This window comes from Gambusia affinis, linkage group LG20 (genome assembly GCF_019740435.1).
Source record: "Gambusia affinis linkage group LG20, SWU_Gaff_1.0, whole genome shotgun sequence".
Classification (NCBI taxonomy): domain Eukaryota; kingdom Metazoa; phylum Chordata; class Actinopteri; order Cyprinodontiformes; family Poeciliidae; genus Gambusia; species Gambusia affinis.
The window spans coordinates 22,880,242-22,902,045 of record NC_057887.1 but is presented as its reverse complement, the minus strand read 5'-3'; the positions used below and the strand labels follow the sequence as shown (position 1 = coordinate 22,902,045).

Here is a 21,804-nt window from a genome sequence, read left to right as displayed (position 1 = left end):
AACTTGGCCTCAATACTCCAAACTTACAGGATACAAATATTTTCTGTATTTTGTATTTTTCTTTTTTAGAAAAAAAGAAGAATTAAAGTTCAGAAATAATTAAAATTGGATGTGATGTGAAAAAAAATCCAAATTAAAGTTTATTTTATTGTGACAGAATATAAATAAATTAAAGGAATATGAACTTTTAAAAATTCTGTCTGTCTGATCTATTTGATGTAAATAATGTGAAGACAAACGGGCTTCCGGAGCAGAACTTCACGTCCCAAGTGTTTTAATGTTTCACTCAAAGCCTGTTTCCTTGTTATAAATTAATGTTTATCTACAGTTGCTCAAAATAAGTGTTAATATGTAAAACAGTAACTCAGATCTGAAAACTGTAAAATGTTGAACATTTCAATCGCTGGTTTTACATTCTGCTGATGAGAAATCACCGGACCTGTTGGTGTGATTTCACATGAAGGCCACAGGGGGCAGCAGAGCGCTCCGAGGGGTGAAAACGTTCCTCAGGTGTGCGATCGGGTCTCAGGTGTATTCACACAGGTGGCCGCATCCTGCAGGGCAGTGAGAGTTGTTCTTCAGCCAGTTCATGATGTGCTCCAGGTGGCCGCCGTGGCTGCAGCCCTGGCACCAGACGAAGAGTCCCTTCACCACATGGTGGCACACCGCGCAGGCACTGGCACACTGGCGACACCTGCAGGACAGACGCGCACATGCTTACTTATACTTTGATTTTTAAACAAGGTGCACAAAATAAACATTTTCATTAAGCAAAAATACTAAAGAGCTAAACAAATAATTAGCACATTAGCGGAAGTGAGTCCAAAAGTTCCCAAAAATCTCACAGGAGATGAAAAGGAAACTTTATGGAATCAGTCTCTCCAGTTTTTGTAGAAATGTACATAAACATATTCCACATTTTTCCAGCTAATGCATAATTAATTACTGTACATTTTCTGCTAAAATGGTCAAAACCATTAGGTTAACATGACTTTACTGCTACCTGCCAGTGGCAGCATTATTTCAGAAAGCAACAAAAATGTTAGCCGCACTAATCATTAAACGCTAATCATAAGCATTAGTTCTGCTTTAACAAAGCTAACGCTAAAGTATGACATTCCATGCAAATTATATCTGACACTGAAAGACAATAACCCTGGAGCTTCAATTAGGGGAAGCTAAGTGTTCTACACCTTTTCTGTTAGCAAAACTGCTAAAAAGGCTAAACAAATAATTAGCTATGCAATTAGCGCATTAGCAAAAGTGACCCCAATAGGTAAAATAACAACCAATAATCAATCTTTATAGGAAGTATCTAAAAAGCTAGTTGTAACTAATGTGAAATTTATCTGAAATATCTAGAAAGTGAAGAGTTTAGAAAAAGCAAACACCTGAAGAGGGCAGAAATTTACTCGATGTTTGTACCTGTCACAGATCCATCCCTTGTTGCTCATTGGCCGCTTGCAGTTGCTGCAGTTGATGTGCAGAGTGGTGGAGGTCTGGTTGAGGCAGGTGATGGCGCTGCAGGTACTCAGCTTGATGACCTCGTTGGAAACATTCCACAGTTCGAACCGCTGCAGCAGGTCTATGTAGGACATGTACCAGTGCTCCTACGGGGGGCAAAGAGGTCCAAAAACCGTCCAATCACTTATCAAAACGGCAATAAACGCTGCTGCTGCTGCTGCTGCTGCGTCTCCTGACCTGAGTGAGGTCGTCGATCTCCTTGCGAATCCTCTCCCCCAACACGATGAGCACGGACACGGCCATCTGCACGTCGCCACGCTCGGCGTAGTGGCTCAGCATCTCGCGCACGATGGGGCAGAAGAAGCTGGCGTGTAAGTGCGGGCTGTACAGCGGCTGGGAAATGGAGATGAGCGAGAACGACTCGATGGGCGTCAGGCAGGCGACTTCCGCCTCGTTGCCGCTGGCATGCGGCGAGTCGGCCTTGTCCTGCTGCAGGTGCTCCGGCGCCGACAGGTTGTCGATGATCTCGTGGCGCAGCTGGAAGGCCTCCGGAGGCAGCGTGTACACCGGCTCCTCCGGCACTGCAGAGGAAGCAGGATTAAAAACTAACTTCAGGCTAATATGCTACCAGAGGAGCTAGTTATCCATTAGAGCTTCAGCATTAGCTTAATATGTTGGTCCAAAGCCATTGGGTTAGCAGAACTAATGTCTAGGATTAGTGCTGTAGGGTTAGCGCAGCTAGCTGCTTAGCTAGCGGTGCCCAGTGCAAACTGCTGGAGTGAGTTGCTGGTTACTGATGGGATCTGTGTGCTGACCCGTTTGGTTGTCGTGCTCCAGGGGGTAAAGGTCGTCGTCATCCAGCTCTGCGTCTCCAAACATGTACTCTGTGGGGCCGTCGCTGCCCTCCGTCTCCTCGTTCTCTGGAAACAAAGTCAGATTGATTCACAGGACGACGGTTTGAATCCGGCTTTAGGCGCGAAGCGGCAACTTTACCTTCGTTGTTGTTGCTGATGTGCGAGTTGCCCGGCTCCAGGTGGATGTTATCCTGCCGGCTGTCGCCTTTGCAGCGCTCCAGTCTGCTCTCCGGACCCATTTCTTTCATGCTGAAACTGAAAGCAGAAACATTCAGGTTTGCTGTTCCAGAAATCCGGATTATAATCTGTGAATCAGATTACCTGTTCATTAGTGGTAAACCGCCCAGTTTACTGAGGCTGTGGTTTGGACCGGGTGCTGGGTCAGAAAACATGATTCTCAGCATGGTCCACGTTGTTGAAACCTTTTGATTAAATAAATAAAGGTTTGTTATTTTGGTTGCTGAACTTTTACACATTTTAAACAGGAACTTCACATTTTTAATAGGATTTTATATAAAATCTAATGTCAAAACTTTGTTCCGTCTATTGTGATATACAGTATGTTGCTATTAATTTATTGGCTTCAGTTCCTGGTTGCAGCAAAATAAAACGAGGAAATTTAAAGAACGTAAATGAATATAAAATAATATTCACCTCTCCGTATTGAAGTGGTTCAAATTCTAATTAAAAAAATACTTTAGTGATTCCAAAAGGACCTGCTTTTGTTCTGACCCGTCTTACCTGCGGTCGTTTGAGCTCCCGGGCCACCGCAGCGTTATGGTCACACAGCTCCGTAAACGGCTTCCCACTGAGGAGGTAGAGTTGTGCCGTCTGTACGAACCAGTCCATGCGGCTGCTGTCCAAGTCCGTCTCGAAGACGCTCAGCGCGCTGGACACGTGGGCGAACTGCTCCGTCGGGTTGGGCTTCTTGAAGGAAAAGAACGGGTAGCGGCGGTCGCCCCCAGGGAACGGCTTCCTGCCGCCGTCGCTGCTGACCAGGTTCTCGTTGACGGCGAAGGCCAGGTCTCCCATCAGGCCGAAGCACAGGCCCTCGGGGTTGGCCTTGTCCACGGGCCGCGTGGCGTCCTTGAACATGTGCTGGTAGAGCGTGCTGTCCTTGGAGCCGGACAGCAGGTAGTGGGGGTCGTGCTGGTGGCGCCACACGATCCCAGTGGTCACGTCTTTATGCTCCTCGAAGGTGGCGAAGGGGATGAAAGGTCTGCGGATGTCCCACACGTAGATGTTGTGGTCCACCATCATGGAGCAGGTGGCCAGGTGGAACTTCTTCTCCGGGCGCCATTTGACGCGAGCCACCGACGCGATGGTCTGGACGCAGTAGATCTCCTTGGCGCGGTTGGTGGTCATGTCCCAAACCTTCACCATCTTGTCTCTGCCGCCGGTGGCCAGCCAACCCCTGAGACACAAACGAGGAGAGCAGAAAGCAGATGGTTTCTAAAACAAAACTCTGACCTTAACATTTAGAGGCACATAAAGACGGTTACAAAGTCAGTCTTCTATCAGCTGAAGAACATTTCCACGTTTAAAGACATAAGAAAATCCATAGTCACATTGACTTCACAGGTCTGTATGAATGAATCAGACACTGAAACCAGGAAGTTGGTTTATAAATCACTGAACAGCTGAAAGATCTGCTGCTATTGCATCAACCTTCCAGACCTTTCTGAAGGTTCTGGTTCTGTTCTGGAGCCAAACATGGAGAAGCAGCATTCAGCTTCAATGCTCCACAAATCTGGAACAAACGTCCAGAAAATGGCCGAAACACTGAGTTCCTTTCACTGAGACCCTCCTGTAGAAACTGGAAGACTGATTAACATATTTGTTGTGTGTTGATGTTCGTTCTGCTCTCTGCTGTAAAGCGTTTGAGCTGCGTTGCTGTGGAAACGCTGCGCAGCTGTACCTGTCATCGGGATGCCAGTCGCAGCAGAACACGGGGCCGGTGTGAGCCGTGAACATCCGCTCGTAGCGATCCGGCCGCCTGATGTCCCACAGCTGGACGTTCCCGTTTTCAAAGGAAGCAGCGAAGGTGAAATAATCCTTCATGCTGAACTGGACGTCCCTCACGCTCTCTGACTGACCTGCACCGAAACGCCAGCCAGAAAAAACAGCAGCAGGTTTTTACTGTTCGGTTTATTACCACTAAAATTTTACATTTCAAAGTTTAGTAAGTTACAGTGGAGCATCCCTTCATCAGACACTCAAACAGAAAGTCTTCAGTCAGAGGCTTAGCCAGATCTGGTGCAACACTGACTGCTACAGGAGATCCTTCCATTTTCTCAACATTTTTATATTCCTTAAGACAATTTTTCTTTACTGTCACATTTTTACTTAATCTTTAGTTAATATTGTTATTTGTAAAATGTTTATTAGTGTGAAATAAATTCATGATCAAAACGTCTCTAATATCTTTTAATCAAGTTTCCTGTTCATCTATATTCTGTGTTCTATAGTTGATTACCTGAGAAGGTGCTGACTGACTCCTTCTTGCGCAGATCGAAGCATTTCATGAAGCCGTCCTGCGACCCGCTCAGCAGCATGTAGGCCTCCGTCGGGTGGAAGCACACCTTGTTGACGGTGCGTTTGTGCTCCGTGAACAGCTGGTCCTGCTTGTTGCGCGATGGCTTGCCCAGGTTCCAGGTGACCACGGCGCCGTTGGTGGCGGCCGTGGCCAGCAGGTTCTCCTCCATCTGGTGCCACATGACGTCGGCGCAGCTGAAGTTCAGCGACGGTTTGCGGCCGACGCGCAGGTTCAGCTTCTCCACAAACTGCTCCTCCTCCAAGGCGTAGATCTTGAAGATGTTGCGCCCGGCGACGACCACCTGGGCGGCGTCCCGGCACACGCTTATGGCGTTGGCCGGAGCGTCCAGGTGGCAGAACATGGTTCGGCCGGTGATGCTGCAGCTGCCGAGGGCCGTCGTGACCCGAGACATTTTCTCCATCTTCCTGCTGCAGCAAAAACAGTAAAGAAAAGTTAAAAAGAAATGATTTAAAGAAAAACCAATCTGTGAAATACATAAACAATAAAAAAATTAATTAAGCCAACAAATAAGAATTTAAATATAAATTAAGAAAATAATAACATACATTTAAAAAATGTTATATAAATAAAAAAATTTAAACATTTAAATAAACCAACAAATAAAAAAAAATTTATATATTTAAAAAAACAATATAAATTTGAAAAATTAAAGCAACACATCCATAAATAAAGAAAAAACATGAAATAATAATAAATAAAAAAAGAGTAGAAGTGCAAAAAAAAAAATCCTAAACTGATAGAATTTGATTCAGTACAGAATCTTACAGAATAGTTTTAAATAATATCTAAGAAAAATAAGTGAAATGACAGAAATGTTAAAAATTAACTTAATATTTTTTTAAATAAAAAAAGTTACATATTCTACCAACATTTGGCATTCAAAATAAGTACACAACAATCGAGCCTTGGTTTGTATCAGAAACAATAAATAAACTGTAGACATATTAATAATTATATCAGCTGCAGGACTGACTTTGTGAAGAACTGATGGCTTCATCAATCTGTGCAGATGGACAGTTTCCTCCCATGAGAGGCAACCTGTGAGTGAGAAACATCTGGGTCAGCACGGGTTTCACAGGACGACACCGTCTGACTCCCAAAAGACAAACTTAAGTCTTTTTTAACTACAAACTAAAAGACATCACGAGAAACTGTAAAATTAAAAGGTTATGTTCTCTTATTAAATAAAAACTGCCAAACAATGATAATGTGTGAAAAAAATCTTCAAGACTAAAATTATGAGTTCATGTCTGAATAGATTACGTTTGAGTAGGATATTTAATTATGAAAATTCCTGCTTAATGTTAACATGTTGTAAAAAATTCACTATTAGAATGGTGAGTAAAAATGATCCATTGCATCAATATGACCTTTGGCTTTCTGGGTGCTTTGATACAGTAGAAATGTAACCAATCATTGATTGATTGATTGATTGATTGCTCAACTTTGTATATTACGAATAATTAATGTTTTGACATTGAAACACCAGATACTCAAATATCTTTTAAATGACCTTTAGAAAAGTTTGGGAAACTATTGCAGCTTTTTCCGGAGCATCATAGTAAATAGTAATGTTTATTAACCATATAAAATGGAATGAAATGTTATATTCACCAATTTCAAATAAATCTTTTACTGTAATTTATTATAAAAATATTAATAACATTTTTGCTTTTGCATTTATTGTGATGCCCGTTTGTATAGCTGTATGTTTGTTGTTTTTAGTGTTAACATAGTTGGAAATTAAGTAAAGATTTAAAAACGACATATTCTAATCACCTGATTGATAAGAAGCCTCTCGGTGCTCACGTGAAGATCATCCCCGGAGCAACATGCGCTAGCAGAGCCACAGACAGGCTGCCCGCTTCCTAACGAGCTTCTACCGACTCGCCGCTCCGCTGCAGGTTCATTTCTCTGCTAAATTTATTTATCCAAAACAGTCCGTTTCCTTCCAGCTCCTCTCTCTGCTGGTGAGTTGGACAGAAAACGGCTAAGCTCACAGAACGCTCAGCTTACTTCCACCATAAACAAGACCGCAGTATGATGCTAACATTAGCCGGTCCACCAGAACTTACACAGACAGTATGCGCGAAAGGCGGGAAAAGGTTTTAGATATAAAATTGTGAACAACTGCGATACAAAACCCCCACAAAGTTTATAAGGTTTAGCAATTTCAAAAAATAAAGCGGTGTCAAGCTACACACCTTATGTTCTGAAGTTGTTGCTAACTGCTTGCAACACCGGAAATACTATTTCACTATAATCTCGCGAGAATTACGCAAAGCGGCCCCGTTCACCTTCCGAAGAAGAAGACGATGACAGTTTTTCTCAACTGGAACTGGAAGAAAATCTGGTGTCTAAATATTTGTTTATTAATAATATTAAAGAACTTTTATCAATTGTTTTAATCCCTGGAAATTGGAATTGAGTAAAACAGAGGTTAAAGTAATTATTAAAGATGACATCAATACAACTTGGCAGGAAAAATTATGTACACAGAATAAAGAAGGCATCTATATAAAAAAAGATAATTAATAGGAGAGGAGGGATAGATAATATAATGGAGCTTCTAAGTAGTGATTTACATATTACGGGAAAACATTCATCAGAGTGAAATGTAGAAAATTCACAAGAGAATATCTATCAATCAAGTTTATTTATTTGAACAGCATGTTTCAGCTTCAAGGCAGTTAAAAGTGCTTTGCATCATGAAAGCATAAAAATATTATAAACACATATTACAGTCAACAACTATGGAAACCAGTAACAGACATTGTATTTTATCAAATTAAAATGATCAATACACAAAAAATATGTTGGTTAATGTTCAATTTACACAGAATAAGACTTCCAATAACTGTAGTCAATATATTAAGTACATCTAACTCATCTTCAACAGCTAAAGGACTAACAAAGTACTAAAAAGACACACAATTAATTGAGATAACATATTACGTTTTATTTTTGTAAGTTTCTCAAAATTAAAATTTTCTATTTAGTGGATTACTCCCTCTGTCCAGCAGATGGCGGTAAAACACTGCGATTGTAAACTGCCAACAAAACTTTCAGAAGAACAAGAATCTAATCGAGATTATTTCAATTGAAATACGTTTATTAATGTGTTTTGTTGTGCTTTATGTTGAAAGTTTAAGCAAACATCCTTCTTCTGCTGTGATTTTTAGTTGAAGCCGAGACCTCTCCAATATGGCCGCCCTGTTCGGCTGCGGGGAAGCGGAAGTTTGGAGGAGAATTTACGAGAAGTACTGGGACGTGGTAGAGGCGACGGCAAAGGCCAAGAAGCCGAAGCTACTGCAGCTTGACAAATGGTAATTTACCATTTCAACACAAAACCACATCAGCGCCATTAAAGAAAAGAGTAAAAAAAGAGTAAATTTCCGCTAAAGAGTGAAATATTTTTGCATTAATCTCAGAATTTTTGTAGAAAAACATGGCATTGCGGAGTTTAAAAAGTGGAAAATGTCCTAGAATTTATTTATGTTTTTAGATAAATCTTAGAAATTTTTAAGAGAAAAGAAAAAGCATTTCTGAGTTTCAAAAGTCAAATATTTGTTAGAAAAAAATGTGAATACATTAGAAAATTTCTAAAAAAAAAAAAAAAAAAAAAGAATCTGGTCAGTTTGAAAAGTCAAAACATTTCTAGAAAAATTATTTAAAAAGGTTTTGAGATTATTTTCAGAGATCTTAGAGCCAAAACAGGAAATATATAAAGTTGAAAGTTTGAAAATTTTCCAGATTAAACTAGATTAGGTTAAAATATTTTCTAGAAAAAGTTCAGGAAATTTTGAATTTCAAAAGTCTAAATTTTTCCACTTGGATCTCAAAGTGTCTGAGTTTTTTCTATCCAACTATTGACTTTTAAAGCTCCTAGATCATTTGTCTCTTGTCAAACTGTTACCACATGGTGACAGTTTCAACAAATATGATAAAGAAAATGCATTTTTATAAAAGTGACATTCTGCAGCTGTAAGGTTAACTGTCTGATCAGGTACCAGGAGGAATTGCCGGTGCTGATTTTGAGTCGACCCAAAAAACACATCACTCTGTCAGAGCTGAAGATGCTAATGGAGTGGAAGCTAACAGTAAGTGCTAACCCTGCTAGCTGTTTCCATTACAAATGTACACAGAACGTTTTCTTCTGATGTTGGAAAATACATTTTTGCCACTGCTGTGTTTCCACTAAATAAGAAATGAAATTAAAATCATGTGAATATGTTTGTTCACGCGATAAGTCACTAGAAAACATCATCATCCTAACACTTCCCGTTGTCTTCTTTGTAGTTTCCGGCAGTAGTAACATCCTGTTGTTTCCGTTGTAGTTCTCTGAAATAAAGCAATTTCAAAAACCCAGGTCATCCTCGTGCAGAAAACTTTCCATCAAAAATGTGAGTTTTTGCTAAATTTGTGCCTTAATTTACATAATCTCAATTAGAAAGGCAGCATCTCTCTTCTGCAAATGGCTCCTGCAATAATCACAGCAGCTGCGTTTCCATTGCCCATAGAATTGGCCAACTTGATATTTTGCTGGTGTCATCCAGACGAGGTTTTGCTGGCATTCATGATGTAAAGGCAACGTGTGTCTCGTGTGTCTGTCCAGAGGGGGAAGTTCAGGCCGAGGCTGCAGCAGCTGGTGGCCTCCAACAGCGAGGACGCCGTCCAGAGACGCTCCAGAACGGCGCTGGGCCTCCTGCCCGACGTCCCGGCGGCCGTCGCTGAGCTCAGCGGCCTGAAAGGCGTCGGCCCCGCCACAGCCTCAGGTTGCCGTCTTCTCACTCCCCTCTGCATGAATACAGCAGCCGTAAATCACAGCAGGCAGCTCAATATTTCACAGCGATGGCTGGTAGTCTGGACGATTGATTTTCCAATAAGTTCACAGAGTCTTGCTCAACCGTCAGACGGAGGATCTGATCTGAATACCTGGACACGACTCAGTCTGCAAGCAAGGAAGTAAAACTTTATCTGTTCAACATCTTTCAAAGATGAAATCATAAAACATCAAACTAAAACCTTCTACACACAGAGACGCTTAACAGCGTATTAGGGCTGATGTAGATATTAAAAAAGCAATAGAAGGAGTTAATTTCCACTGGAAAATCCTACATATTTCATAAGAAAAAAACAAGAACATTTTTTAATTTGAAAAGTTCAAAGTTTGCTTGAAAAATCTCAAATTTTCTGTAAAAACAAAATTTCTGAGTTTTAAAAGTTGAACATTTCTTAGAAAATCTCAGAAATTAGATAAGAGTCACAAATTTGCTAGAAACATCTAAAAAAAAACCATTTTCCAAAATAATTAAGTTTAAAAAGTAAAAGAAATACTAGAAAAATCTCAAAAGTTCTGTAATAACAAGAAAACAAAATTTCTTTAAAAAAAAAACTCTTAAACTTTCTATAAAATATAAGAACATTTGAATTTGAAAAGTCAAAACATTTTCCATAAAAATCTCAGAAATCTGTATTTGAATCTTGAAAATTTGTGAGAAAAAAAAACAAACAAAAATTTTTCATAAAAATCAGGGAAATTTGAAGCCACAGATTTCCTAGAGAAAAAACAAGTAAATTTCAGTTTGAAAGTCAAAAATTTGCTAGAAAAAAAACTGTTGAAATGTTGAAATTAATTAGAGAATGTTGCAGAAAACCCCGTACTTTTCTGCGTACGTAGAGTGACGTAGGGTGACGTAGGGTGACGTAGGGTGACGTAGGGTGACGTAGGGTGACGTAGGGTGACGTAGGGTGACGTAGGGTGACGTAGGGTGTTTTGTTGCAGCGGTGTTGGCAGCAGCGGCTCCGGCTCTGACTGCGTTCATGTCTGATGAAGCAGTGGAGAGCGTTCCTGGGCTGCAGCCCGTCCAGTACACCGCCAAGCACTACGCGCTCTACCTGGACAAGATGGCCGCCCAGGCTGCCAAACTAAACCGAGGTGAGGCGACGCCCAGCTGCTGAGGGTTTGTTGCAGAGCAGATGGAGATCTGTGGCTTTGCTTTCTGCTCTCAGTGGATCCGCAGCAGGACTGGACGCCTCACAGGCTGGAGTTGTGTTTGTGGGCGACGGCGACGGCGACCAAGCTGCAACTTCCTGTTCTGGAGGATCTGAAGGGCGGCGACGCGCAGACCTCAGACTGCGACCAGAGGCCGGCCAAGAAGCTTAAAACTGCTTAGAAACACGGCGACGTTTGTGGAGTTAGTCAGTAAATTACAATTTGGGTTAATTAGTCTGATACAAGAGGATTCATTTTCCAAAATCCAAATTTTCACAATGTTATAAAAGTCACAGTTTCTAACTAAATACTCCATTTACACTCTAAATATTCACTTAACAAACTAAAAATTTAGTTAGCAAGCTAAATATTTATTGTGGAGCTAAAGCTTTATACTAAATATTTTGCTCCAAACAAAATATTTTATCAAACTGAAATTAGTTAGCTAAATATTTATCTTGCTGAATGTATGTTTAGTTTGTAAACTAGTTAGTTAGCTAAATAAATGTTTCATTAAATATTTACCTTGCTGTTAAATTTAGCTTACTCACTATTTAGTTAAATAGTTATCTAGCTAAGTATTTATACCGTTTAGTTTGCGAAGAAAATATTTAGTTTGAACTAAATATTTAGCTAATTACTTTGCTTTAAGCTAAACTAAATATCTAATTATTTAGTTTGAAGAGGAATATTTAGCTTGCTAGCTAAATATTTTATTTGCAGCTCAGTGTTTAGTTTGAAACTAACATTTATAAATTAATTAATTACATAGTGAAAATATGAGTGGAAAATGAACCCTGATTTATTTATTTTTTTTATTACAAGCTAAATAACCCAAATTATTTAGTTTCCGACTCAGTTTACAAACGACACCCACACTTAAAAAACTCCAAACTGTAAAGGATGTCTAAAGGTTTTTAATTTTGTATCTTTTATATTTGTAGAAAGAATAAAGTTTTCTTTATGGAAGAAAGTATGCATCTGCAACCAATTTTGATTTCAGTTTTAACTTTCTTTTTGTAGTATTTACAATTAGATACAGAAAAACACAATTTGTTTTAAGATATTACATTGTTATTTTGTGTTGCAGTTAAAAAAATAATAATTTTTACTTTTACTGATCAACAAGTGGTAGAAAAATGGACGTTATTACAATCTTCATCAATAGTATTATTGTTAAATAGTTTCCAGACATCAAGCAGCAGTAATTCAAATTTATTCTACCAGACTGGTCTAATACAGGGTGACCAGACGTCCCCGATTTCGATGGCCTCTCCCCGGGTGAAGCCGTTCCCGGAAAAGTCCCCGATTTTAACGTTTTATAAATGAGAGAGAAAAAAAAGCTTCCTATAGATTGTTATTACAATAGCCGGAGACTCCAGAGAGTAGAAAGCGTGAGTGAGCGTGTTGCGCGCAACAACAGCAGTTACGGTAGCTACTGTTAACGTTCCAGAGAAGAAGAGCAGCAGAGCCAACAACCAATAAAAATCAAGAAGAGCAGCGCGCGCTGCCAGAAAGGACAACAAGCTGGAAGAGGAGAGCTCGAGTTTTGACCAGCTGACCTGATACGGTTTGTGTGAATCAACGTGTTTTGTTGGAACTGGGCTAATTCTTGCCGTCATAAAGATTTGGTTCACGGTAAAATAAAACCAAGCTTTTCTTAACAAACAATTTTATTTCTTAAATTGTAAATTTTAGGTATGTCACCTATACATTTGAATGTTTTGGGGGAAATTGAGATGATATTATGTCTGTTTTTGAATACTGGCAGACTGATAAAAGATGAGACAGGATAGAACTGAATGAATGAGGAAAAGAGAAAAACTGACAAAGCTGGAGAGAAATATGAAATATAAACATTATTATTTAATTCTGTCTCATAATGTTGTATTTTAAATGTTTCTCTTTGTTATCACCTGTGGTGTTTCTCAGTTTTTCACATAATCTTTTCTGCTCTTATTCTATCCAGACCTCTTTGATCATGTGACTGAGGACTCTTCACACCTAGCAACGGTTGCTAAGCTGACTCAACCTGGATGGAATTTGGTCTGTTATGACATCACAGAGTTTTATATGACATCACAGAGTTTTAGGATTTCAGGCAACAATTCTTTCCTTCTGCTACTTTCTTTAGAGAGACAGCTGGAGTTTGGTGAGAGATCGAGTTAGTTTAACAAAATAGTTATTTTGTTACATCCAACTAGACATTAGTGAATATATTTATATATAGAGCCTGAGAATTTTGATTAATTATCATAAATTTGCATAATTTGCAAAATGATTTATCTTTATAAATCATTTTGTTCTTTGTTATATTATCAGTTCACACGGAGAAAAGAACAGTTAAAACTAGAAAATATCCATTTATCAAGCCGGGGGATCTCCTGCTAAAAATTAGCAACAATGCTAAAGTTAGCTAAAATGTATTCAATATAATGCGCGGCACAGACAGAAATTTACATATGTATATGATGTACATGTTGACCAACCTAAATCTACCGTATTCAGCAAGCTAAACGTCGCTAATGTCAAAAATGAGCTAAAATGCTTACTTTAGCCGTATTGCTATGTTAGCGTTAGCATGAGAGCTAGCAATAAACGGCAACAAGAATAGTAGCAGGATCAGGATCGAGCCACACGTAAGGATATAAATTGTACTTATACGCAGATGTATAATGTTTTTCATTTGTTAGAATGTGGAGCGCAGGCTGCGGTTCGGGACGCATTAACACTGACAAAAGGAAAGTAAATAATTTAATTAACGCTAATTAGGCGCAATGTTTCCTTCACATTTATACGGCAGATGCCAATAAATCATTAAAACCCCAAATTTAATTAAAATGAATGTCGATGGGGAGCGTTTATGTTACTGATAGGAAGCGTATGTTTAATATTCACTTAGTAAAAATGAAAAGTCAGCAGCACCGTGTGGCCACAGTATTATTCTTTATTTATATTGTTTCTAAATTAAAGCAAAGTACAATGAACAGTACAAAGTAAAACAAAATATATTCATATATATACAATATAAAATGGTTCCATTCAGAACATTTAAAAAGTACAATAGTTTGTGAAGTAATTCATGAGGATTTGGATATAAATTATCCACTCGTAAATTTAGTTTTCCTTTAGTTTTGACCCAGAGAAAAATAGCTTCTTCATCCTTTTTTTGTAAACGCTGTTTCGGCACGACCTCTTTCTCTGGTGTCAGAGATCGAGCCTCGTAAGCTTGGCACCATTTTATCGATACAAGAAAGCAGCTCATGAAAAACTACCACAGCAGCGCAGGCATGACGTTTGTCTGGATAATCTCAGAATCACCTGGAAAGTTTCTTTTTTCATGTTGCGTGGCCAATAGTTGCTCAGTTGTTGTGAACGTGTGAATAATCTGCAGCAAAACCAAGAAACTGGAAAAGAAAGATGGAAAAAAGCAGAAAACCTCTAACTTTTAAAAACAAAAGAGTTGCTTTGTTTACATTGATGCTAATTTTGTGATTCAAAATGCAGCTAAATAAGACCTGGTGGAAATGAAGCACTGTTAGTTGAAAACGTTAAAGAAGTTGTTTAGCAGATTTTAAATGTTTCCTGTTTATGAATACATTTGATTTCAGGAGCTGCAGAAGCTGAATAATTGTCCTGCACTGAGAATTACCTAAACCTAACAACTAAACGCTAAGAAAAGGCAACCTGGCGCGGCTTGTTGGCACAGAGCAGCTACAGATGTTAGCGCTACGGCTATCATCCGCTACGGCTATCATCCGCTACGACTATCATCCGCTACGGCTATCATCCGCTACGGCTATCATCCGCTACGGCTAACATCCGCTACGGCTAACTTCTCTGACAGATTCAGAACAGGATTATGGAGGACCAGAGCAGTAAGGACATGGTACGTAAAAAAGAGTAGATTTCCGGGGGAAAAAACCCTCCAAAATTCTGAGATGGATCTCAAAATTTCTGAGTTTTTCTTGCAAATTTTTGACTCTTCAAACTGAGAAAGTAAAAAAAAAAAAAAAATCTAGAAAACGTTTCATATTAATTTCAGACTTTGAGTTTTTGTCAGAAATTTTTGATCTTTTAAAATGAGAAAATTTTGAGCTTTTTCTTGAAAATTTCAGAGATTAATCGGGACGTATCGAGACGTATCGGAACATGTCGGAATGTATCGAGACGTATCGGGACAGTGGTTTGGCATCTGGATATAAATTCAGATTCTAGAATAGCTTTTTTGGAAACAGCAACAAAACATTTTAAAAACCCAGAACTAAATGTTCAGATTAATCTGAAGATATTTTGATTTTGGGTTTTTGTCAGTTGAGTTCACAGTTAGTGTGCGGATCCAGTGCGTAGCCCTTTCCGTCTGTTTCCATTGAATCTTAGACTAAAGAGGCACATTAACCTCATTACAGGCTAACAGGCCTTCAGTGTCACTTCCTGATAAGTTTCAAAGATCGATCACAGCCAAATATTGGCAGCTCTCTTCCTGTTGAAGTTGATCTGAAAATGGCTTATTGAAGCTGCTTCGAACTCGTCCGCCTCTTTAAGGAGACGCTTCCTGTACCTGCTGAAATAAATTAATAAATTAAATTAAATCCCTTTAGACAACTTTTGGACTAAATTATCCAGAAGCATTCAGTAAATGTTACCACCATCAGAAACTTGAATATTTCCAGTTTGTTGTTGGCGAAGCTGCATTCAGGCGGAGCGTAGGGGCAACTTGGAGGTGTGGGCGCTTGCTAAGTAATGCTGCTACTCTATGAACAGGAAGTAAACAAAACAACATGAGTTCAGCTACATGAAAGCATCTCAGAGGTTTGAACAAATCAGAACAATTTCACATAATGGATGATCAAACATCCACGCAGTCACACATTTCTACAAAGTTTCAAACCATCAAGCGTTTCGTCCTCATCGGCTGTATGACGGGTAAAAAAGCCCCAGAATCACATAAATATGTAAGATCATTTAGATTATTATTCATCTGTCCGCACTAAAAAGAACTGGACATAAATATATTAAATAAACAAATCAATTCATTATTATTTAAGTGAGTTAAAAGGGAATGTCATGTTTAAATGTGGGAAGAAATAATTGGAACAAATTTTTTTGGTATCTAAAAAAATGACATTTAAATAAATGAATAAATCAATTTATTTCTAATAATTCTCAAATTTTAGTGTCTTTTCCATCATATAAATGATGAGGAATAGATTAATCTACTTAAAATGTTTATTTCCAACTTCATTGAGCATCTGAAATAAATAATTATTTAATCATTTAAATAAAACATTGTGGCCCTTTTGGCCCTCCGTACTGTTTCCTATGGCTTAATATATAAAGCACTGACTAAAGATTTATAAAATCTGGTTGGTGGTTCCCTGTCAAACCGGACCGAAGCCGATCGGGATTCATCAGGACAACCACACCAAATATTTTGCACCATTTGAAATTTTTCCTCCTTTTCCCTTCAAAGCAGGAAAATCCCGATAAATATGTTTTGGGTTTGGAATGAACAGGAACACATCCACCATGGAGGGAGAAACGGGGACAACAGACTGACACTTCGTCTTTTTTTGTTTTTACAGTTACATTCCTTTACAAATGTTTACAGTCCCTAAGAAGAATGAGAAACTGAGGTATTAACTCGGCCTGACGCAGGTCAAAGGTCAGGCGGGCGTCGCCTCTCTGAGTTCAGCTTTTGATCCGAGGCACGTCGACGTCGGTTCGCTCACGTTGACAGACAGAATCAGGCAGCGGTTACTCTCAAAGGAACCGGAGAGCATCGAGTGTGTGTGTGAGTTGGTGTGTGAGTGTTGTCATGGAAACCACAGAGCATGAGATAGCATATTTTACACGTCAGTACAAACATGGCGGCTGCGAAAGGAGAGGCGCCCGATCGCTGGATTACAGTCACTTTTCTTTTTCTGACTTTGTGGCTTTGCGTCAGGCGTGTGTGTGTGTGTGTGTGTGTGTGTGTGTGTGTGAACTATTTTCTGTATCCACAGTGTAGGTGTCATGACAAACCAAAAAAATGCAGAAAATGTTGTTGGATGAGCTGATGCTAAAGGATGCTAACTGATCTTTACTGGAGATGCACCGATTTCCAATGTTTTTCTTTTTTAAATTTTTTTGCGGATTTTAAATCTGATCAATTATTATTTTTATTTTCTAAGAATTATAAAGTTTAAAAAATGAGGAAAAAAAGTGCCACAGATTCTTTAATAGAAGAAGCAGAAATAAAAACTTGATTTTTAAATATTATGTATTTTCCAGGCACATGGCGGCCATTTTATAGCAAAACTCTTCAGTTATAAAAATGCTAGCTATGTCAAATCTGACTTAAAAGAAATGTAACTTCCTGATTTAACTCTGTGAAATTGGGTCTCTGTCTCTTTAAGAAGCTCCTGCTCTTCTTGAAGCTCCGCCTCCAGGAAGTCGTCCCAACATGGCTCCTCTATCAACCCTTTAGCATTTTTACCAGAGTTGCTCTGAGCAGCAGCTCCTGTAATGAGCTCAGCTGATGTTTGCTAATTGCTGCTGCTAGTCTGGAGGAGCTGAAAGGGGGAGGAGCTGCACCTCGGAGGCGGGGCTTGGTCCATCCAGGCGTTTTAACAGCTAAATGGTTGCCATGGTGATTAGAGGAGTAATCAAACATGCATTAAAGAAAGAAAGCAACACTTTGGGTTTGTTTTAAATAAAAATCACTAAAAGATGGGAAGATCAAAAATAAGTTTCTTTTATAGGGGCGGCGTCGTGTAAAAATGATCACATAAATAGTGAAATTTTATGCCGTTTGGAAGCTTTATTTTTGAATTTAGGTGACTTTATGCTGTTCTGGCGATAAAAAATAAAAGTTTTACATGACAAGCTGATCAATCAGAGCAAATCAGTGGAAAATCGTCCCGACTCCAATCTGATCGGTGCATCTCCAATCTTTTTTAAATAAATGAAAGTTTCACTCTGAGCTGCTCTTCCTGGATGTTTGTTGTGTTTTTCAGTTTGGCAACTACAGCAGGAAAACCTGCCAACTTTTACACGTCACTGATGCCTTTTAGTCCAGAAACTTTTTCCTTCCAGAGGCACATATGATGATGTCAGCATCTTCTTGTCTAAGGTCTTTGCATGAATGAAGCAAACGGAAAACAAACGGCAGGTTGATGCAGATGAGGTTTTCTACATATTCATATAAAAACGACAGAAAGCTCAGAGGAGCTTCCAGCTGTTGCTACTGTAATCCCTCTTTAATAAAAGAGAAACATTTCTTTGATTGGCAAAGTTTCTGTAAAAAAGGATTCGGTAACGCTTCAGCTGACGGGCCGAGCGCAGCTGTGACCAAACGCCGTCATGAACACGATAAACAGCAGCAGCAGGAAGGAGTCTGCAGAAATGCTTACAGCTGTTATTAAACTTTGGACTAAAAGTGTCATAATTTACAGAATGAAAACAGAAAGTCTCCTTCATGTTGATGTCGGCTCTTTTCTCTCTCGCTCGCCCTGCAGTTGAAGAGTTACCGATTATTCTGGTTGGATTGTTTGTTAGTTTGGTGGGATGGGGAGCAGAGCGGAGCCGCCATCATGGCGGCGGGGGGATCTGGACGCCCAGCAGCTCGTAGGCGAAGATGTTCCAGAAGATGGCGAAGAGGAGGAAGGTGATGAAGGAGAAGACGATGACCCACCAGGAGCATTGCTTCTGCAGGCTCTCCTCGTAGCTGCGCAGGATGAGCAGCCCCATGCTGATGCCCACCACCGCGCCCGACAGGTGGGCCATGAAGCTGGGCTGCGGCCCCGACGACGGCACCGGCGGCGAGAAGCGCAGCCAGACGGCGCGGCCGACCTCCGAACTCACTGCAGGCAGAACCCAGAGATTAGTGGTGCTGCGGGCCAGACATGGCAAAACACTAAATATCAACAACTAGTTTAATCTGGTTTACAGAGGAAACCAGTTTTCAGCAAACTGGAAACAAGAAAAACTTATTTAATATTGATAAATTTAATTATGCATGAAATAATCTGCCGGATTATTTCTATCAAAGTTAAAGAAACACTGAGACAGATCAAATAAGTCACAATACAAGATTAAAGACATAATATTACAAAAATAATATTATGATTTTATAATATAAAGAAAGTCGTAATATTACAAGATAAAATCAAAATAACAGAATAAAGATGAAAGTTGTAAAATTAATTTTAATAAGAAAAAGCTTCAATAGTTCTTAAGCTCTGCAGTTTCAACTCGGCTAACTTTCCCCGTTTCTCATTAAAATCTAAATTATTTTTATTTATTAATAATTATTTTATTATTAAAATTCATTTTAAAGCGTCGCTACAAAGTCCTGCTGCTGATAATAATGTGACATTTAGGTGAAAAGATTATTTATAGAACTGAAACTAAAGCAGGACTGATGCTCAACTTTTTATTTTTAGAAATTACTTTCATAAAATTCCAAATTAATTATGCTAATATATGGTATTATTATGACTTTTTGGTGGTAAAATCATTTTATTATTTTTTTATTACAACTGTGAAAAAAGAATCAGGAAAATGTTTTTCTTGAAATTTTACAACGTTCTTCTATTTCTATTACATCTTTGTTCTGCTAATATTTGTCTTTATTCTCATAACTTCATATTTTTTCCTGGATCAAAGACATTTCTGAGGAGATCAAAGGATTTCAAGTGTTTATTTGATCAGATTTTCTTCTATTCCAGGTTTTTAAATTGTGAAACCATGTTTTACAGTGAATTTAACGGGTTACAGTTCAGATGTTTCTTTTTCCAGCTGCAGACGGATTAAAAGCGTCTTCCTTCCAGACTCGGAGCTCGTTGCTCCTGTTTCACCAGGCGTCCCTCTGGCTGAACGGAGCCATGATTCAGTTTCAGCGTCAGACTTTGTTTTGGACGATCCGTCGCTGTTTGCTCGGGGGCGGCCGGACAGATGGAGGGAACATATTGCTGAGCAGCGCTAGCTGCTAGCTGCTAACTGCTAGCCGCTAGCCGCCATCATTACCACTTTCTTTCACATCAACGCTGCCTCAGACTTTCTGGTTCCAGCGAGTTTTCAAGGTTTATTGCAGGAATGTTTCCCACCTGTGGGCGTCTGGAGGGTCAGAAACTTTACATTTAGCACTGCTAGCTAAGCTAGCTCAAGGAGCAAAGCAGCTTCATCAGTTTGAATGGCGGCCAATCAGAAAGATGAGAATTGAAAAGTTGCAAATTTGCTAGAAAACTATTTTATAGAAACATTTTCAAAAGTCAAAAAAATTTTGATTTTTCAAGCTGAGAATTTTTCATGTTTGTCTTTAGAAAATTTCCAAGATTAATCTTAAAATTTTTGTTTTTCTCAAAGTTTTATGAGATTAATCTTAAAATCTAATTTTTTTCAGCAAACATTTCTCAGGTTTTCTAGCACATTTTTGACTTTTCAAACTCAGAATTTGATCTTTTTCTCTCAAATATTTCTGAGTTGTTTCTGGAAAATTTGCAACTTTTAAATCCTTATTTTTTTTTTCTAGAAAACTGACTTAGTTTTCCTAAATTATTATTTTCAGTTAAATTCTGAAGTACTATTTTACTTGGCTGCTTTGTAAACTTCCTGCTGAATAAAGTTCAACATCTGATTTGAAGTTTTGGTTATGATATGGTTTGGTTTTGTGTTTTTATCGTGAATGTAGGAAACGTACTGCAGACCAGCGCCAGGATCATGCGGAGCAGTTTGTACGGACAGCGCATCCCGGCCCAGTTCTGCAACACAAAGCAGGAAAAAAATCAAGTCAGGGCAGAAATATGACAGAAAGCTAACATCAGACATATTAGAGCGTAAAGATCTGAGAGGAGGAAGCAGTTAAAGCAGCGATTACTGGTTCCAGTGATTAGGACTGTGATCATCGAGAGGAAAACGCCAAATAAATAAATAACCGTTTTAAAACCGTTAACTGCAGCGACTCTTCCTGAAGTCCAACGCAGAGCGACTGCCGGCATTTCTACGCTCTTGAACCACGGCTAAAAGACAAAGACGGCCAGGCAGGTGGGGGGGCAGAGGGGGCTGGAGCCCCGGCAAAGCTCTGCACGGCCCTGAAGACGTCCTCATGCAAAATGTAAAGAGAAATGTTTGATATAATAACCTCTTCATTTATCGTAATAAATTTTGCGACAGTTTATCGTCCAGTAAAATTTGTAATTGTGAGACAGACAGACGGGCGGACAGACTGACAGACGGGCAGAGAGACAGGCAGACAGACGGTCGTCGTTTTGTACGGACGTTTCCTGGCCTGGAGGTTCGTTTACAAACCTTAAAAACAAAAGACTCCTTTCACCTAAAGTTATGAACAGAAAACAACACCAACGCCAAGATGTTGTTCTCTATCATCGACGACCTTCTCACACCAAACCCTGGCGATGACCTCACCGACATCGCTGCGATCTGATTGGCTGAAAAAACTGCAGAAACAGGATGTGGGTCGGTCTGTCTGTCGGCGTTTCTGCTCTGAAAAGTCGCTTTTCAAACCTAACAAAGCTGCTGCTGCGGGTGATGATGATGGTGATGATGGCTGTTACCATGACGACGTTGGCCAGATGCGCGGAGCAGAGAGCGTAGACGCCCCCGGATCCCCCGACCACCGGAGCACGCATGTCTGTGATGGACACCGTCAGCGAGCCTGAAGGACGGAGAGCAGACGGGGAAACGAGGGAATCAGAAAACGACAAGAGAGAGAGAGAGACAGAGGGAGCGATATAGAGAAAGAGAGAGAGAGAGGGGAGAGAAGAAGAAGAGCTGCTGCATTTTTCTGCGGCGAGGGACAAAAACAATGGCAGTCAGATAACGAGTCGAGTCACCTTCCTCCAAGTGCTTCACTCTGAGTTTTCACTACATCAGCTGATCTTCACATGCAGTTATGAAGACACACACACACACACACACACACACACACACAG

General features: G+C 39.6%; 3 protein-coding genes across 14 annotated transcripts in view; 1 reads left to right on the top strand and 2 right to left on the bottom strand.

The window, feature by feature from the left end:
• Positions 1–257: 257 nt before the first annotated feature.
• Positions 258–6,790, bottom strand: wdr24 (WD repeat domain 24). Its single transcript, XM_044101656.1, has 11 exons — positions 6,655–6,790; positions 5,849–5,913; positions 4,795–5,282; positions 4,237–4,414; positions 3,060–3,732; positions 2,640–2,740; positions 2,458–2,573; positions 2,280–2,384; positions 1,702–2,045; positions 1,426–1,610; positions 258–694 (listed from the first exon to the last, which is right to left on the bottom strand). The coding sequence occupies exons 3-11, from the start codon at positions 5,273–5,275 to the stop codon at positions 526–528; spliced, it is 2,352 nt and encodes a 783-aa protein (XP_043957591.1). The 5' UTR covers positions 5,276–5,282; positions 5,849–5,913; positions 6,655–6,790; the 3' UTR covers positions 258–525.
• zgc:112496 (uncharacterized protein LOC541336 homolog) lies at positions 6,680–11,843 on the top strand. 4 transcript variants are annotated; one of them, XM_044101661.1, is made up of 7 exons: positions 6,680–6,779; positions 8,058–8,201; positions 8,882–8,975; positions 9,213–9,278; positions 9,491–9,650; positions 10,661–10,813; positions 10,888–11,843. In XM_044101661.1, exons 2-7 carry the CDS (start codon positions 8,080–8,082, stop codon positions 11,049–11,051), a joined length of 759 nt encoding a protein of 252 aa, XP_043957596.1. In that variant the 5' UTR covers positions 6,680–6,779; positions 8,058–8,079; the 3' UTR covers positions 11,052–11,843. The 4 variants fall into 4 exon arrangements, with proteins under 4 accessions (XP_043957596.1, XP_043957599.1, XP_043957597.1 ...); XM_044101662.1 differs by having other exon boundaries at positions 6,711–6,845; XM_044101664.1 differs by lacking the exon at positions 9,213–9,278.
• A 2,906-nt stretch (positions 11,844–14,749) lies between these two features.
• rhbdl1 (rhomboid, veinlet-like 1 (Drosophila)) overlaps positions 14,750–21,804 on the bottom strand; it is a 43,292-nt gene continuing 36,237 nt past the window's right edge. For 8 of the 9 annotated variants that reach the window (XM_044101646.1, XM_044101647.1, XM_044101652.1 and 5 more), the window contains 3 exons: positions 21,427–21,527; positions 20,553–20,613; positions 14,750–18,714 (listed from right to left, as the gene is read on the bottom strand). In XM_044101646.1, the coding sequence (XP_043957581.1) occupies positions 18,443–18,714; positions 20,553–20,613; positions 21,427–21,527 (434 nt within the window). In that variant the 3' untranslated portion in view covers positions 14,750–18,442. Of the gene's footprint in view, positions 18,715–20,552; positions 20,614–21,376; positions 21,528–21,804 lie in introns of all 9 variants that reach the window. The other variant, XM_044101654.1, reaches the window with a different exon arrangement.